General features: G+C 36.9%; 1 protein-coding gene across 6 annotated transcripts in view; it reads right to left on the bottom strand.

Annotated features, from left to right (window-relative positions):
• The window catches only part of PDE5A (phosphodiesterase 5A), a 119,443-nt gene that overhangs the window by 20,194 nt on the left and 81,166 nt on the right, over positions 1 to 18,083 (bottom strand). For all 6 annotated transcript variants that reach the window (XM_030478215.1, XM_030478216.1, XM_030478212.1 and 3 more), the window contains 6 exons: positions 10,452 to 10,523; positions 9,719 to 9,808; positions 8,390 to 8,527; positions 7,078 to 7,145; positions 4,838 to 4,946; positions 2,730 to 2,814 (listed from right to left, as the gene is read on the bottom strand). In XM_030478215.1, coding sequence (XP_030334075.1) covers positions 2,730 to 2,814; positions 4,838 to 4,946; positions 7,078 to 7,145; positions 8,390 to 8,527; positions 9,719 to 9,808; positions 10,452 to 10,523 — 562 coding nt within the window. The remainder of the gene's footprint in view (positions 1 to 2,729; positions 2,815 to 4,837; positions 4,947 to 7,077; positions 7,146 to 8,389; positions 8,528 to 9,718; positions 9,809 to 10,451; positions 10,524 to 18,083) is intronic.

Below are 18,083 nucleotides of genomic sequence, written 5' to 3'. Positions count from 1 at the left end.
CTAGCGGATGGCAGTTTCTGCTAAGAAATCAGAGTATTAATTAAAGCAGCTGCACTGTAAGTATACGTTGTCTTTGGTCAAAACTGCTCTGGGGGTGATTATTCTCTTAAGTGAGCCCGAATGTTTTCTCGCTCTTACGAGTGTGAGTACTAACAGTTTCAAGCATGAAAGCTAGCATTTTCCTGGTCACATGCAAACTGTGTTTTTAGAAGAACACTGCTGTTTAGAACAACACTGTTGCATGTACAAGTTTAATGTCTGTTGACAATGTAACACTGTCTTGTTTCCAAACTACATTCTGTTTGGGGAACTTAGTGTAAAAGTCACCTCTAAAGAGATCAGTAAGAATATTATAACTGTAGCTGTAAACTGTTGTGGTAAGGGTTGTGGTAAATGAATACTGCAAACAGGATTCTGAACCTTTTTGGAATGAGATTACTAGATTCTTGAATAATAGTAAAAATACATAATCCTAGCAAATAAAGATTAACAAAGAGCAAGATTAACTTTCCTTGGGAAAAAGAAGCTGACTTAAAAAACTCTATAGCAAATGTCATGAAACTCACTTTCAGATCTCTGTTTAGTATTGCTTATGACATTCTAATTATTTCCATAGCAACTATGATGTAATGAACACAAGATTAAGACTCAACAGTGAATAAGCCACAAAGCCAAAAGAATTCTTAGAAGACACAGTATTTGGATGCAAGTAAATGTCTCTTAAAAAAAAAAATAATGGGGGAACTACAGGAAATATACTATCTGGCACTTAAGAATAATCTTTTCAGAAGCTTCCCCAAAGCATTGAGGGGCCCATATGTTACAGTTAAAGAAACTCAAAACTCTTTTATTGGGACATAGTTATAAAACAACAGAAAGATTCTGAAAGACTGGGAGAATGAAAAAGTTCTTTTCATCTTTCTTGTCAGTAAGATTTGCTCAGTTTTGCTGTGGACAGTTTTTGCTACCCCATAGGCACCTGCACAGTGCACTTACCAAATTCTGGTAAATGAAATGAAAATTTAAATATTAAAAATGAAAAAGCAGACTTATAATAATAGTCTTACGTAGTACATAGTATGCTCAAGGAACTTCTAGGTATTGTCCCAAAGACAAGTTGTTAACCTTGACCTATTACAGATCTGAACATTAGGCAGGCTGTGAAACCTTAACAGTATTTAAGGAACATTTCCCAGTGAGAATTACTCAGACTTGGAAAACCCACCTAAATGGGTGGCCTGACTGAAACTTTCAGTTTGAACTTCCACAGAAAGTAACAGTAGTAAAAAATACACGAGATCAGATGTGACTGTCTTATCGTACTAAGAGCACAGTGAGATATCTCTAAAGCTCAACAGTTAAATCTTTATCTTGGTCTTCTACAGTCTGGTAGAATATTAAAACAAAGTATATTAAAACAAAGAATATTAAAACAAACATTAAAGAAGCTGATATAAAAAGAAATTTCAGAGAACTCCATCAGGTAAAGATGATTCTTCTCTTTCTGCTCCAGGAGTTAAAAAAAAAAATCTGCCTTCATGGAAAAGGGACCTCATATTTACCATATACATTGGATTATGCAGTTTTGCCATAATTCTCAAGAAAAATTATTTGAAGACCATTAAAAATGCATTCTTGGAACTCTTAACATTTACTTGCCAAATGTTTTTTAAGCTGAGGAAGCTGGATTCATGCTGCTATCTAGGAATCAGTATATATTATGTTCTGCTTGCTTGTGGAACTTCGTGATGCCAGGAAAGCAGGCTTGATAGACATTCTAGTCTTCATGGGATTGGAAAGTCCTGGTAATTTCCAAAAGCATCATCATCCCTATGTTTAAAGTGAATGTGAAACTCCATTCAAGACTTAAGCTTATTCCCTGACCAGATGCTCGAAACTATTTAGGTACTACTTGTCTTTGAGGACTCAGACCATAGCCACCTAAAACTTTTAGGGAACTAGAGATAGCCAGACTTCTAAGTTTCCGTAAGCATCTACACCTAAGTGATGCCAAATTACTTCTGAAAATGCTACAGCAGGAAATCAGTAGTACTATGGCCACTCTTTAAAACAGAAGAAAAGTAGTTCTATTAAAATGAAGGAGATGCTGCAGAGATATTTACACTGGGTAGCTTTAGGCTCTTAAACCTGTTGTCTTACAATAGGGCTTTAGGCTCTCAGTGTAATCCACAGATAGAAGCAGGCATCTCCAAAGGGCAGTCAGTAGCACCAAAATGGCACAGCAGCTGACCTTCTAATGTATGAATCTTTGCATAGCTGAGTCCCATTTGAAGAAACTGTCAATGTTTGTGCAGTTCAGCTCACCTTTCCACAGGCCACCACTGTTCCATAAAGGCCCAGCGCTACAGACAACTCAGGCCTGAAGAGCTTATTTACTGATGTAGGTCTCTTCCTTTCACTGCCTTGTAAAAAGATTTGCACAAGCAATAGGGGTAACTGACTCTCTGAACAGGAAGCAATGAAAATAATTTTACTTACAGAAAATTTTTGACTGCAAATACAAAAACAGTGAAATATCACGAGAGTGATGTACATACTTGGTAACTTATTAGGTAAGCAATTTACAGTCAAGGTTGCAGTGGATGTGAAAACATGATGATTAGGGATCCTTTTTCCTGGGTTGAGATTCCACATTGCTGAGATTTTACACTGGAGCACAGAAATATTTCTATGAAATGTAAAAAGATATTTTTTGTAAAGATACCTACCTATCACTTTATTTTTTTTCCCATTTTTTATTGGTGTACACAGCAAACTCTTTATGTGTTGACTTACATTTTCTGCATTGTCATTCTGTTAAACAAACAAAAAAATACAGTTATAATTTGAAGGACTAATATTAAGTGGCTGAAGTGAGAAAGCTGTAGAGCTGGGATCAACAGCTATTCTTGGCTTACATAGTCCTTCAAAAGTAAACCACGTGTTCAGAGAGTTTGCACATCTTTGGCTGGACGGTATAACAAACACTCTATCTGATACAAGCTTTGGTGAATAATAAAAAAAAATCATGATGATGATCTTGATTCAGTAGGAGTTTACACTCGCTTGTGTAATTGTGCTAACAATGTGCTAATTTTATAGTAGATTCTTTTATAAGAAGGTACCACTTCCATGAAAATTACAAAGGGTTCCACTCAGCGCAGCTGAAAAGAGACCAGATGGGCTTTAGGACACCTTTTTTACTCTCATCGAGTGATGAGCTGTAAAAGGAATTGACCTTTCCCCTTTCCAGCTATCCCCTCACTTGCAATACGGCAATGTAAGGAACAGAGAACAGATGTCATAAACCAAGAGTAACTACCTGACTTTAAGCTAACTGTGCATTTTGTGGCACTAAAATTTTCATTGACCCTTTTCATTTGTTTGAGATGCCTTTACTAATCCACCAACACAATGAAAGGGGGCTTAGTGGAGACCAAATTATGATCCAAAGAACAACAGGTAGGAAAACGACAGCCCTGCCTTGAGACTGCTCCTACACAGTGGTCGAGCAACTGGGTGTTGAAAAACATTATCCAAAATTCCTTCTAGCACTAGTATTATTTTATTTTTAGGAGTTTCTTTTACATCCATAATGTGTAAGTAATCTAGATTCCAGGGAAAAATGCAAAAGAACTCTAACCCTGCTGGCAAAGTGCAAGGCCTTATTTATAGACACACAGTTGTTTGGACGACTCTCAATTTTATCTTAAAATGTCTTCAAAATAATCACCTCTTTACTGATCTATACAGTATATCTGCCTGATTCTGTTTTTATTTCTCCTTCTGCAGTTAAGATAATCTTGGGCCCTGTATTGCAAAGTGGTGAGCACTCAATTCCTTCATATTGCTTTGTATTGCACAATCCTTCATAGAAACCCATTCCAGAACATCCATGAAACCTTGCACATGGAAAAAGGGAAGAAACGCAGCTTCCCACCATGAGCCTGCCCCTTCTTTCCACTTACTGGGACAATCACACTGAACACCGACCTTTTCATTGTGCATCTTAGAACAGAGTTAGGTAAAGAGCTATCTGCCGATTGTAACAACTCTTCTCCCGCGTAGTACCCTCTCCCTGAGCCCTTCTAGCCAACAGGCTTAAATATAATAAGAGCAGCCATCTTTCTAATTTTGGCATTGACAGGAAAATATAGAATTACAAGTTTGCTTTTTGTTGATGATGACTTTGAAGGCAACCTGACTGTAGTCTGAGTCTTGCCAAGTGACCTTGCCTCCTGACTCTCTGTTAGTTCAGTAGTATACCATACTACTCTCTGTGTGTTCAGTAGTATACCATATCACAAGCTCACACTTGATGAAGTGTGAAGCAAAAGCTCCCAAAGAAAAGTGGAGTTGTTCTGTCTCCAAAACTGCAAAAAACTTGCATCTATAACATTAATCTTTGCCAGAACAAGAAGGGAAAGGAAAGGATAAAAGGGAAGGAACTTATGGGAGTCTCCCAACGCTCGCAGTGAACTACTGAGGATTACTATGAAAACCTCCAACTTTCTTCACTTCGGTGTTTTCCATAGAACATATTGCAAGCTCTCCACATCGCACTATTTATTGAGAAAATAATGTAAAGCTTTTTTAATAATGGCTGTAGGGATAAATCCCTCCCCTGGCCACCTGGCCCACTGTGTGGGTACCGTACTATTTCTTCACTGATAATTAATTTTAGCAAGCAAAGGTACCTTCGTTTGTGTTTGCGGAATCCTAACTGTGGCCATTAAATTAATAGAAATAATAAGGGGAAAACAAAAAAGATTTGAAAGGTAAACAGAGAAACACATTTTCCATTTCTGAATTTTAAATCTAATCTTATTTTACGTACTGTCCAGGGAAATCTTCTGTCTTTGTAGATATCTGGGATGTTGAGAGGCTCCATTGTGTTCTTGACATACTGAGCATACATATAATTGATTTTGTTTGTATCACAGTCCCTGAAGGATACAATATTATTATTATTTCCTTAGTATGAAAATGGATCATTATGCGAAGGAGGTAATTGTAATATCTTCCTGTATGAGGAAAGGATATAACCAATAGATATATAACAGAATTGTGTTCAAATCTGTATCTTAATCGAGCTGTCATCACAGAACAGCAGAGTGGATTGATTTATATGTTCCACCATTTCTTTAATATTCAACAACATTAACATTGAACACCAAACTTAAGAAATAAACAAATCAGTACAGTTTATACAGATGAAGTATAAAGAATTAACAATTGGGTTTATATTGAAATAAGCAGTACTTTTTGAAAACAAACTCCATTCACAAATCTGACACGCTTGAAAAATCAATACTGGATGAAATTCACATTCTTTAAATGGAGCGCAGCAGGTAATATTTGTGAATTTTCTGCCAAGTTTTAAGTTCATTTCCAATCTGTTCTAAAGTAAAGGCACAATCAATTGCATTGGGATTCTGTTACTGAAATAGAACTGTTTATTCTAAAGGAGGACATAAAATACGTTTACAGAATCAACCTACTTTTTTAGCCACAATGTATTCAATTAAGGCATTCCAGTTCTCTTGGACCCTTTGCCTGCTTTGGAAAAGGACATATGTCCTAATAATAAACCTATTCCCTTTAAGCTCCTGTAATTTCTCTGTGACATTTCATTTGGCTTTAGCGATCCTGCTGGTGTAAGGATGTTCACAGTGCTGGAGGAAGAAAATTGCTCTTTCGTTATTTCACAAAGTTGGTTATACAGGGCAATGCCCCACAATTCTGAAAACTGGTCTGATCTGGGGTTTGATTCAGGGTCCTTGGTTAAATAATAAGCCTGAAATTTGTTATGTAAAGTAGTACTTCCCATCTAATCCATGTCATTATATTTCTGCTGTTGCCCAAAATTGTGCCCTTCAAGCATGGTAGAAGTTCTAACTCCAATGGTAGACCCATAGTACAGTCCTTGGCATATAACTGTGATTATAAGATACATGTGATATATAAGATTCAGATATGCACTAAGCCTTCCAGATTTCTTTCCTATCACTTATGAGAAATAATTTAATGAGGGCCCATGCAGCCAGTAAATTACATTTTGAGTCCATTAACTAGTAACCATGAAAGGGATAATGAATAGGAAGGGTAAATTCTCTTTACCATTCCCATGGTGTAGAAGAGGAGGTAACCAGGAACTTTTGTCTTTCACCCTGGATCTTACTAGCCTTGGTACCTCTGTACTTTCTCACTGTATGTTGTCTAAAATTATTCTACAGCTCAACAGTTCTTAGTTGCTCAAACCACACACTTTGGACGTATTTTTCCAATATATGGAATTAAATTTAATATAATAAATGTTCACTGCAAAAAGATCAAAGGGGTGCAGAAACCTCCATTTTCTCTCCGCAACCTATCTTTGAGTAGTGTATTTTATATACAACTGTGTCTCACTCTTTTGACATTATTGGAAACAACTGTTTTTGATGACAAAGAAAAGTAATGGAGACAGTAATTTTCGAAAACTTCACTACTGACGTTCAGGCTAGATTTAGAAACTATTTAATCTGGTTATTTCAATTCAACTATTCTTACATCTTTCCCTTCCTCCCAGTTGAACTTCGTAATAGTTTCTCAAAAAGTTAGAACTTTATTCTTGATTTAGTCAGTCATGTTCTTTGAGTCAGCTTCTCTATCTACGAAATACGAGTAATGATTAAAGTAATTGATTAAAATCATAAATAGGATTTGTATCTACTAATGTGGCTACAACACAGTTATCTACACAGATTTACAGATCAGTATTAGAGCAGCCCACCAACTTATATGTTTACTCCTCACATCCTGCATATTTCCACAGTTTAGCCTTGCAATACAACGTACTTAGACCTGGCAAAGTGATCAGGCCCTGCTCTCCTGTTCTGCTCAGACCTTTTTAAGGCAATAGTGCTTGTCTATGTACATTTCAGGGCAAAACCTACTCTGTGAAAATAGCAGTAATACATGGTACCCAGTGGAAATAAGGTCTGTTATTATGAAAAAAATTTAAAAAAATAAAAAAAATCATAGTTTCTTCAACATTCTGCTGGGATGTACAAAAGTTTCAATTCATTGTTTTACCTCTTCAGATTTTCAGCTGAATCTTCTAACTCCTCAGATTCCATGTGAAACACACTAGAAAATGAATCCTGGAATACCAAGAGGATATATTTATATATAGGAGTATCAGGTTGTCATAAGTTAGAATAGTAGTATTCACGAAAAGCTTGTTGCAGTTATCAAAACCTATTCTGTAACAAAGACACGAGTAAAACTACTAACTTCATCTAGCAGCAAGCATACAGGATCCTACCACAAAAAATACCTTTTGATACAACTTTAAATATTATTGAAGTGTCTTGAATCTTGAATCTTCAATCTCTATTTATAGGCTGTGCCAAATCTGACAACACAGAACTTCTTTATTTTAACATCCTAGATCAGCTTTTCTTGGACAGGCGAGGACATCAAAACATTTTAAACGTATTGACTGATCTCTTCTTTTCACCCAGCTTTTTTTAACAGTTGAGAAGTGTAAATGTAGAGAAAAATTAGATTCTCTCTGTACTAAAGATTCAAACTACAGACTGCAAACTAGGTGCTGGAGTTTACCTAACTTGCAAGGACAGTGTGGCTAGGTTAATACAAAAATTATGCAAATTCTTCTTCTGTAACTTTGTGTGCACAGTGAGAGATGGGATTGTGGCAGATGATCGCAGGTACCGTGTGTTATTTCTGTGTTACAGAACCTGGAAATGCTTCCTTACTTCCGGATCTTAGTACACCTGTATCTGTAACAAGTAGTAAAGGTAAAACTAGCAATGCCTGTACAAGACTGAGGCATGCAGTGTTGTATCCTGCTCCTTATTCTGCTGCCTATTTTCAATAGGAAGGAAATAGAAGTGGGAGAATTGCAAAGCAGTTTTGCTTTGCTTCAGTGAGCCACAGTCTCGGGACAGGTCATGATTCTGTTTAGATACCTTGTTTGGATACTCCCTGCTTAGGCATACTCAAGAAATAAAAAGTGCTATCAAAACTGATTCTGCACAGGAAGCAAAGGCTACCTTGTTTTTCTCCCCAGCATTTTCCTTGTTTCCATCATACACCCGTAGCCAAGAAAATGAGATATGAAAGAGTTTGAGAGAGCTCAGAGCCGGAGTTTGCCAAAAGGCAATGCAGAATGGCTGCATAAAACGGCAGTCTGGTCTACACAATGACCAAAGCCTCCCAAGTCAACAGCTAACCTGAGCAGATACTGTAAAAGAAAAGGTAGAGGACAAAAAGGCGACAGAACATACTATGGGTTTGAAATACTACTGAGTCAGAATGGAGGGAAGCCCATGCTGCTCCCAGGGAATAAGCACTTCTGCCTTCAGGAAAAAAACATACTCACAGTACTATCTTCATCCACTATGAAGATGGTGCACCTCTGCACTTGCATGAAGGATATTATAGTGGCAGCTATCTTCTTCAGAATCACTTCCAAAGACTGCTGCTCTTCAAAAATCAGACTGGCAAGATCAAGAAGCACCTGGGGAAAAAGTCTTTTGTGAGATTTTGACTAATTGTGATTTCAGCAATAACTATCGTTTCTACGGTCTTTGATTCTTTTCCTCTTGCCTGAATCAAGGAAGTCAACATGTATGACTGTGACCAAAATTAAATTTTGGCTCTCACACAGACTGCAAGGTAACAGTAAATAATAGCCAGTTTGATGCTTAATGAAAGAAATAAATAGCATAGTTAGCTGTCTGATGTCTTCAGTCAGAGAGAATAGATTTAAGCATTAACAGTTCATCAAATGAAACCTGAGAAATCCAGAAAACACAGTTATTTGTCCTTAGGAAACCTAACAGTTTCCTATGGCTCATGTGTGCATTCTAGAAACATCAGTATTTACATTTCCTAGGAATTTTAAACATAATTATTATCTGTTGTAATTCTAACAGATCCTAACGAACTCATTTGGTGAAAACATCATTTAGTTGTATTTCAGAGCTGCCACCGAAGGACTTCGCTGCTTAGGTGTGCACACATTATATTCTTTCTTCCCTCCAAAGAAGCAGAGCCAATTTGAAAAGATTATCCAAATTTGTACCGATTTACAAACACCGATAGTCACTTGGAAACTGCTGCCTAGTTGTTTCTCCAAAATCTTTTCATACTGTATATAGCAGACATATTCTCTCATAAAGTCCATGGCATTAATAACCCATCAGTTATAAAGGTGGCTGCAAAATACACTTACATTAGTGAGAAGGAAATTCAGTTTTCCATCTGATCATTACTGAAAATATGGTTAGTGACTATTTATTATTGTAGTAGACTAAAAGAGCAATCTGTATAACCTCTACTGTGCTGCAGGGATAATTCTTCTGAAATCTCTGGAGCATGTACACCTCTGATTGTATAATACATACAGTGAGACACCGGATAACTTCAGGCAATATCAAGCATATTGACATGAAATGAATTTTCTGACATGTAGCTTTACCTTCTTCCCCTACACAGTCCACTTTTCACAGCCCAAGGTGGAATGTGCCCAGCTACTGCTCAGTGCAAGTTAGTTAGAGCTTTATCAGAGATACATAGTCTTCAATTAGAATAACTGAAAATAGCCAAGGAATAACTACCATATGAGAACTATCAATCAGTAGCAGGCAGTGATTACTAGCCAACCACCGTAATTTCTGTACTCTTGTGACAAACCTGTTAACCATACCTGATTACGCCTGTTCTCAAGCAAAGATGTCTCATACAATTGAGCGTTGTGAAGAACAATTCCACAAAATGCCAAATATGCGGCAAAATCCTAAAGACAAATGAACATCAGACCTCATGAAGATAATGTTTCACAGCATCTTAACTCTATTCAAAGATAAGTTACTGCAGTTTTTTGGTTTCACTTTGAAGTATTAATTGATACTTTTTAGTTATTTTTGGCAACCACACATTCAGGTTTGGGTTTTTTTCAGTTATTTCCTCAAGAATCTTGTCTCCCTTTTTTAAGCAAATGATCTTCACAGTTTATCCTGGTAAAAGTAGAACTGATAAAAGAAGCAGCTCAGAGGAATCAAGTAATAAAAAATATTTTAAATATTTTTAATATTCAAAATATGTTTGTTGGGGATTCCAGGAAAGTTGGAATCAATTAATAAAAAATGATGTCTATTGAAATTTATGAAACTGCTTTATAGTACATCTCAGTAGAGTAAGCCTGTGTTTCAGAGATGTACGAGAGATACCATGCTGATCCAGAAATTAAACTATTTCACATCCACATTTCTCGTGGCCTCATAAAGAAATAAATTTGCAGTCTTACAAGGAATTTTTACTTTTTCAGAGATGTTTAATTTTTAATAACTTTAAAATTTCTGATCGGTGCAAAAAGTAGTAACATATCCATCCCCAGTTCCCCTGGGAAAATGGGAAAGACAAATGTCCAGCTTTTATACCTTTTCATCTTGTTCCGTGAAAGTGCCGCCAATTCCAGATTTCTTATTGATTGCTTGAGCCACACCAACAACCTAGTGTATTCCAAATGGAGTGATTAGGTAATTTTTAGGAGTCCGTCGCTGGATTCTATTTCTATACATATTTATAGAAGATTATAAATGATCATTAAAGGCATTCATTTGGTTGACATTTAGATAAGATATTTAAGCCTATTTTTTCCTGATGTATAGCTAAGCATGAACCTGATATATATATATTAAAAAAAAAGTGGCACAAGTCCTGGACGCTCTATGAAGAGGGGTTAATTTGATCCAAAATTGATTCTATAAATTGGAGCAATTCCTCACCAAGAAAGACTACAACAGTTTATGCTTCTGCAGTCAGAAGCCAGATTATGCAACAGCTCTCTCTAAGGTTCATCTGCTTGTGTATGTAGGAAACACCCTTTCTGCTAGCTCTGACAGAATTTCCAAAACATAGCCTCCTTACCGGATCTGGACTTTGGCTACAGTGATCTTTTTGCATTTTGTGTCTCTCTGAATCTGTCTGGATTTTCATCTGCTGAAAAATAGTAAATGAAGGTTGTATTCCTGCCAGACTCAAGTTTGTTACTCAAACTCAGTATGTTTTTAAAGGCAGGCTTTTACTAAGATGACATTAAACCAACACCGAGAAGAGATGCTTTGCTATGCTTCAGCTGTTAGTTAGACTGTCGTTGCCAAGACATACTGATACTATGCTATTTTTAGTTATTTTCCCTATGGAGCAACTCATAAGGTAGGGGAGAATCCTGGTTTACAGGTAAAGAAGCTAAACAAAGGGTAAAAAGTGTAAACAAAAGGGTAAAAGGACATCTGTGATATACCTAAGAAGCAAACCCATATGCCCTGATCAACTTTAAAGGCTTTTTGTTAAGTAGTTCTTTCTGCTTTTGGCACATGGCTTAAGTCTGAGCTTTCAAATGTACTAAGATCACCAGCGAAGAAACTTCATAAATTAAGGCTGCCCACCTAAGTAAATCAGTACACAGAGAGTAACAAAGAGGATTTACCTGAACTAGGAAACAACTACTATGATTTACGTATTAAAGACATCAACAGACCAGTTCCATTTACTTCCTTTGTTGGCTTGTCTCCTTTTGGATTTAAGTGGAAGAAAATGGAATCTGTGTGACAATAGACCAAGCCAGATTACATATCTAGTTTTATTCTTACAAAGTCCTGTCTAAATTATGTTATATTTCAGGTGATGCTTTTTAGTATAGAAACAATATGTGGTGAAATTTTATTTCAGATTTCTGGACATAATTCCATAAATTGGGAGATTAAAATATGGGGTTTTTACAAAATAGAAAACAGTCCCTTTAGGGACAGCCAATAAAAGTCCAAGCTACTGGTGCTTTTGTAACTGGAGGATAGTTAGGCAATAAAAATGATTTCTCGATCCAGGATGTTGGTTTAGATTTTTGAAAAAGTAAAATGAATGTAAGAGAACAACAGAGCTGTTTAAGCATGATGTTTTGGTTACTGCCAGTCTTCATGGAGTTCAATTCTGCACACTGGTGAGAGGCTCCCAGGAAACCAGTCTGCCCTGCAAACCCCAGAACTCCTTGTAACAACGAAAGCAGAATTCAGATCTTTGCTTAGTACCGATTCCAGTTTCTAATGCAGGCTCTAGCTCTAAACATTTGGGGGAAAATGAAACTGGGTGGTTGCTTTGGACTTACATACCTAACGTAGATGTCATCTGTGGTAACTTGGATCTGTTTTTCAGAGCCCAAGGAAAGCAAAAGAATTTAAAGAGAACTTCATACAAGTCAGTATGAAGGGAAAGTGAGCATTTCTCTAAAAAATTAATTCACTGGGATAGTAATTCTGTAGATTCTCCACTGCAGTTATTCAAGTTGTGTACTGGCAGTAACCATTCTGTCCTGTAAACTAGCTTAAACTTCTAGATTCCGCGCTTATCCTTGTACTTTCGTGCTTCTACTCTTCTGAACCATAAATTAACCATGTAATTTTACAGCACGTTAAAATTGGAAGGCTTTCAGGAAGAGAGACAGACTAATTTTAGTTGAGATCCCTGACTTGCTCTTTTGATAAGGTGAAAATTAGAGGTTTTCTAACTCAAACGTTTAGTCATTCTATTAGTAAAAGATTATTTAGTTTTATTTATTATACTACACATTACTAATGCACATTCTTGCTCTCTGTTAAATCAAATTATTATAATAAGTGTTTCTCTCTGATGCATAAACATCTCCTAGATTATAGGATTTCAAGGCCTTAGCCTTTCTCTAACATAATTCAGTATGTTTCCACTCCTTTTGATACTTTGCAGATTATTACTAATCTGACTTTAGGCTTAAAAGAATTGGAGAAAGTATAGTTTCCTTGATTTGTAAAGTAAAGAAAAAAAAAAATCATTAAATGTTCTGACTGTCAGTGAGTAATGACAGGTTTCTGTAACTGATATTGAGAGTGGCGTGAACTCAATGCTGTTTATCAGGATGGATGTGAAAGGTACCATGGTACCTTCTGAGGAAGGTGCCAAGTGCAGGGTGGGAACAATTATATCTGAGCCGTTACTTATATTGGTACCCAGAAAGGAAGCCCACAGTTTATGGTATCAAGCTGAACAGCAGCACCTGGAATGGATTTAGGTTAAGGCAGACTTGAAAGAAACACGTAGCGCGAGAGCGAACAGTGGGAGAGGGAGGCTGGAAACTGGGAGGAGCTGGAAATCACTCACTAAAACCCTGCACTTCCTTACAGTTAGACCCTTTATTTATTTAAATGGCTGGATCTTGTCTTCTGCTAAACTCAGTAAATCTGCTCTGTAGTAAACTCAGAGGCTAGAATGTGCTAGCACAGATGAAGCCCACCTAGCCTTGTACAATAACATGAAAGATTACATGGTAAGAAGCCATAAAGTATATGCAAAGCTTCTGATTCTTTTCAGATTTTTGGCACACTTATAACAAATTATTGACAAAGCTGCAAAGAACTTCCTTTGCTTGAGATGCAAGGAATGTAAGACCAGTGTAAGGTGTGAATGATAGTTCTTTTTTCATCTTGCTTTTGAGGGATAAACGGTATCAGAAGAAAACTGTGTGGTGTGCACATTTAAAAAGCTGTATTTAACTGTTAAACATTAAATTCATAATTGCTAAACTGAAGGAAGGCATACAGTTTTATTTCGTAATGGAAAAGAAGACAATTTACTATCAGCCTAGCCTTCCCAAAATACTAATGTTACAAATAAGGTCATTGTTCTGCAGCATGAATCACTGCCAACTGTGGGCTCAAAAACATCTGTCTGAAATAAAGCTTAACCGTCAGCTCCATTCCATACAACCCAGCTTTTCCCACAGTCAACCTCCCATTTATTTCTGTGAGGAATATTTCTTATCCTGCGAACTTTCTTATTGTAGTAACGATGTACAACTAGTCTTGTGTACTTCTGTAGCACACTTAAGAATCCTTTAACCAGTCAATATGCATTTATGTTAACCTACATGTGCAGAGTTTAATAGTTACGCCTTTTCTCATACTACTATCTTCTGTGGGTATTTTATTATATTTGTATTTTATCTTTTTCAGTTTTGATCCAGCATGAGCCAAGACAACTTTCATGAGGTCAGAGGCTTCTTAAGGCATCCAAAAGGTGAGCACTTTCATCTTTTATAAACATATCCTCTCCATGAAAGGCAAGTCTGTGGTGATTAAGCAAAGCTATAAAAAAACAGTTAAAGGACAATATTAATACAGCAGAAAGACTAATTAGGCTCCCTTCGTTAGCACTACAGGTTTCTGATACATTAACAAGGGCATGTGTTCCAAGAGCATTTGGTCATTTTTAGATCTTTGTCAACATCTTTCAATAAAGACTTTGAACTGAAGAGGGAGGGAGTAATGAGAATAAACCTGCTAATAATTCACGTTTGACTTGATGATGATAAAAATTCTGTGCAGATGCAAACCTTTTTGTTGTTGTTATTTCAGTTGTATTCTAAGCTTTTAAAGGCAACTTTGTAGTGTGTGCCATTTTTTTCATGCAGAACAGTTTTAAAAATTAAACTGGTCTAAATTCTGGCTTCATTTATAGCAGTACAAATTCCACTAAACTCCACTAAATTCTGCAGAACGTGGTGTAGAGAAAGTAATGAGTAAAAGCTCACATGGATATTATTTAGCCATTGGAGTCTTGCCTACAACCAGGTAATAAGGAGGAGACGTAGGAAACTCTGGAGGATCTGTTCCTGTTACTAAAGTAATTATGTAATTAGGACAAAAGCAAATCATGTGGTAGCAGTTTAGGCCATGGAGGACATATGCCTCCATTTTACAGAATACTAAACATAGTACAAAACTCAAATCCCCATTTTTAAAACTTCCTATAAACAAATCTAAAATAACAGTAGGCCTAATCTCTGAATCTCTATCTGGGAATTTTGTTCACACCAGCAGAAAATTTGAATCAAAGGTGAACTACTGCTCTGAGTTCAGCTACACAGAGAACTTATTCAGCTAACAGGTACATAGAAAGTGTGAAATCTTTGTGGCAATAAACAAGATATCTGAGATAAAGCTGGGAGAATATTGTAAAGAAAAAAATGACAGTCCACTCAAACACTTGCTCGTGAAAGCCCTGTTCCAGGCTAACAAAGGTGGGTTTAAGTAACTTATGCACAATATTTTATGTGTCTTCAGTTCTCTAACAGACAGTCACCAACTGAACTTTTGTGAAAGTTGAGTCCTGTAGCAATAAACCAAAGATATGCATGTTTGATTTCTTGTCATTCTCTTACTATGCCTACAGAATTATCCTGTGTATTTCTTGGTCACCCAAGTCAAAACCAGTAGGAAAGAAAGAGGATAAAAACAGCTAGGAAAAGGGGATGACGACTAGAAAAGCTTAAAGTGGAAGACTGGATTGAAATAAAACAAGACTAAGGGAGAAGAAAGACTGAAATAATTATCTGCTTATACTTTGATACCTGTGAGCTTATGGCCTAATCCCTAAAGAAACCAGCGAGCTGTTTAGTGCTATGTGCTCTTTTTCATGAGCTTTACCCCCAGTCTGACTAGGTAGGTGGGATTATAGAGCAAGGTGTATCTACAGTAGTCAAGCAGTTCCTAACAAGAGCCTTCATCCAGGTTTGCTGTATTGAAAGCACGTAAGAGGGAGCAGAAAGGAACAAGCTGTATGTAAAGCACCTTAGTGGTCCAGCTTGCTTTGAAGTCATTTGGAAAAATTCCCCTTGGGTCAGAAACCAAGTACTTTGATATTTTCCATTCAGCCCACGAAAGAGAGACATACACCATGAAACAAAAAGCAATTTTGATGATGGAATTGTTCTCTTACTATCAGCCCCAAAAAGGGAGAAAAAAACCCTCCAACAATTACTGAGTCAGATCCACACCTTTTTACCACATCTGAAAAGTGCTTTCCTAACTGCATTCTTGCTGGCAACACAGGTCATCTTCCAGTGTTGCTACTTGTTCTGTAATCTTTCTTCTCAATCCGTACCAGTTATCCCGTTTAGTAAAGCCTGATCCACATTACCAGGAGAGACTTTTTCTAATTATCAGAGCTTTATTTTTACTATTTTCTTGCAATAGCTGACTCTTGCCTCTAAAAGTAGCAGGCTACCTAGAGTACTACCCAGCAGGGGATGACTGATGACTTCAGTGCTGATGACTGTGCTCTGAATTTTATCTGGATTGCTTCATGCTGCAATTTTTTGCACGTTATGATTACAGGCCTAACTCTGTGAAAGCTGTTCAGCTCTACAGGCAGCTAGTGCCCTTTATATTTTTACTTCAGCTGACTTAAAAACGTAAGTAGTATGATTTTGCTTCCTAAAAAGATATGGTTGGTTTTTTATTTATTTGGCTGGCACATGAAGAAGAATTACAGTAAGACAAGAAATGGTAACAGGAAGAGGGAAACTCAGCTTGTATCTCATTTTAAAGATGGGAACATATGCACTTGAGAAGACAGACTAAGTGGTTTTAACTTTACTTTGCTCTCCTGGTCTTGCAGGGGTTTGATTCAAGCTCGTAAAATTATCCTGCAGGGACAGAACTATATTTACAGGCTTTCATGTTTAATCATCAAAACTTTCACATCCTTTTCTATCATTCCTGCCAGCAGTAGCCTGCACGATTTCCAGCAGTCTAGCTACTACAATACACGTCTCAACATAAGCCGAAAATCCACCCAAGAAGCAAATTACTGATCTCCATAATCCTGCAGCAAGACTGCTTCTGGAACTTGAGTTAGCTGCTTGCAGTTACAGCTGAACCCAGGACAATTGGCTAGATCTATGCTATACTGCAGTGACTGGGATGTATTATACCTGAAGGGTTCACTGTGGGAGAGAATAACTTAGCTGGCTACCAGTAACATGCCTGGTCACATTTTATACAATAAAATTCAACAGGATATTTTTAAAGGCTGTTGTAAATAGAGTAGCACCTCTGATTTGTTGGAAAGAGCTTCCTAGCGACAGGAGATAAGACAAAGTATCTTATCTCTCTGATAAGATAGAAACTTATCTATCTAAACTATCAGAGTGAGCATTGCCAGAATAAAACATTTCCCCAGCCAGTTAGTACGAAGTTCAATCGTACGCACTCAGAGCCTGGGAGATTAGGTCTCAGTTAATTCAGCTAAAAGTTCCCATATGAGAAAATCCTACAGATTTGAGTAGAAATTAAACTGAAGTTAATTTTATGGACGTTATTTTGCACAGCTGGAAGAAAATGAAAGGAATGAATTTAAGACCAAACAAAATCAGAAGAAAGTGCCACTGCATTTACTGATTTTATCAGAGGAGCTCTAGAAGGTAAATGAGTAGCATTTGAAGCTTCTGGAAAATTAAAGGTTTAAGGACACACCAGGAAAGAAAAGCTGCTTTTTGAGATACGCGGTGCTGACCTGCCACAAACTGAGGTCTTCTACCCATAGTGGTAAGACATCGTTTTCTGTATAAGCACGGTAGCACTGAAATGGTTAGCATTAACAGCTGCAGCTAAAGCCTGTGGCCAGCAATACCAGTGTCCTCTTGCAAAAGAAATAACCATGGTAACTCTGTGGTACAGCCTGCCTAATAGTAACTTCTAATTGGTGACTTTTGTACTACTGAGGAAGCAAATTCAATCTGTTTTGAAGGGTTTGATGTGTTCTCTGATACATGTCGATAATACAGGTAGCAAGTCTTACATACTGATGTCTAGATAAATATATATCTGCTCTTATAGAAGAATCATCAGAAGAGAAAACCTTCGAGGATCAAAATGGAGTCTTTGCTATGGCTTCACATTCACCTCATGACAAATGTAAATACAGGAATAGACAATTAAATTATTTGACTTAGAACCATTATGTTTTTCTTTTTAAGTAGAATACAATTCAGGTTACCCAAGGCCTTTCTTCCTCCTTATTTTCTTCAATGGTGATAACCAGCAAATGATACAGCCTTGCATTCCAGAAAACATCACCTGGTAATCCTTTCAATCCATATGGTGGGATTGAAAGAATTTCTGTTTAGTTATTAGAGATTGTGCTGCAGGGGTTTACAGATATCAGGAGTTTGTTCAAAGCCCCCGAAGTGAGATGCAAAG

The sequence above is a fragment of the Strigops habroptila genome, chromosome 3, assembly GCF_004027225.2.
Source record: "Strigops habroptila isolate Jane chromosome 3, bStrHab1.2.pri, whole genome shotgun sequence".
NCBI classification, from domain to species: domain Eukaryota; kingdom Metazoa; phylum Chordata; class Aves; order Psittaciformes; family Psittacidae; genus Strigops; species Strigops habroptila.
Note: the sequence above shows the minus strand (reverse complement) of the source record. Positions and strands in the feature narration are given on the sequence as shown.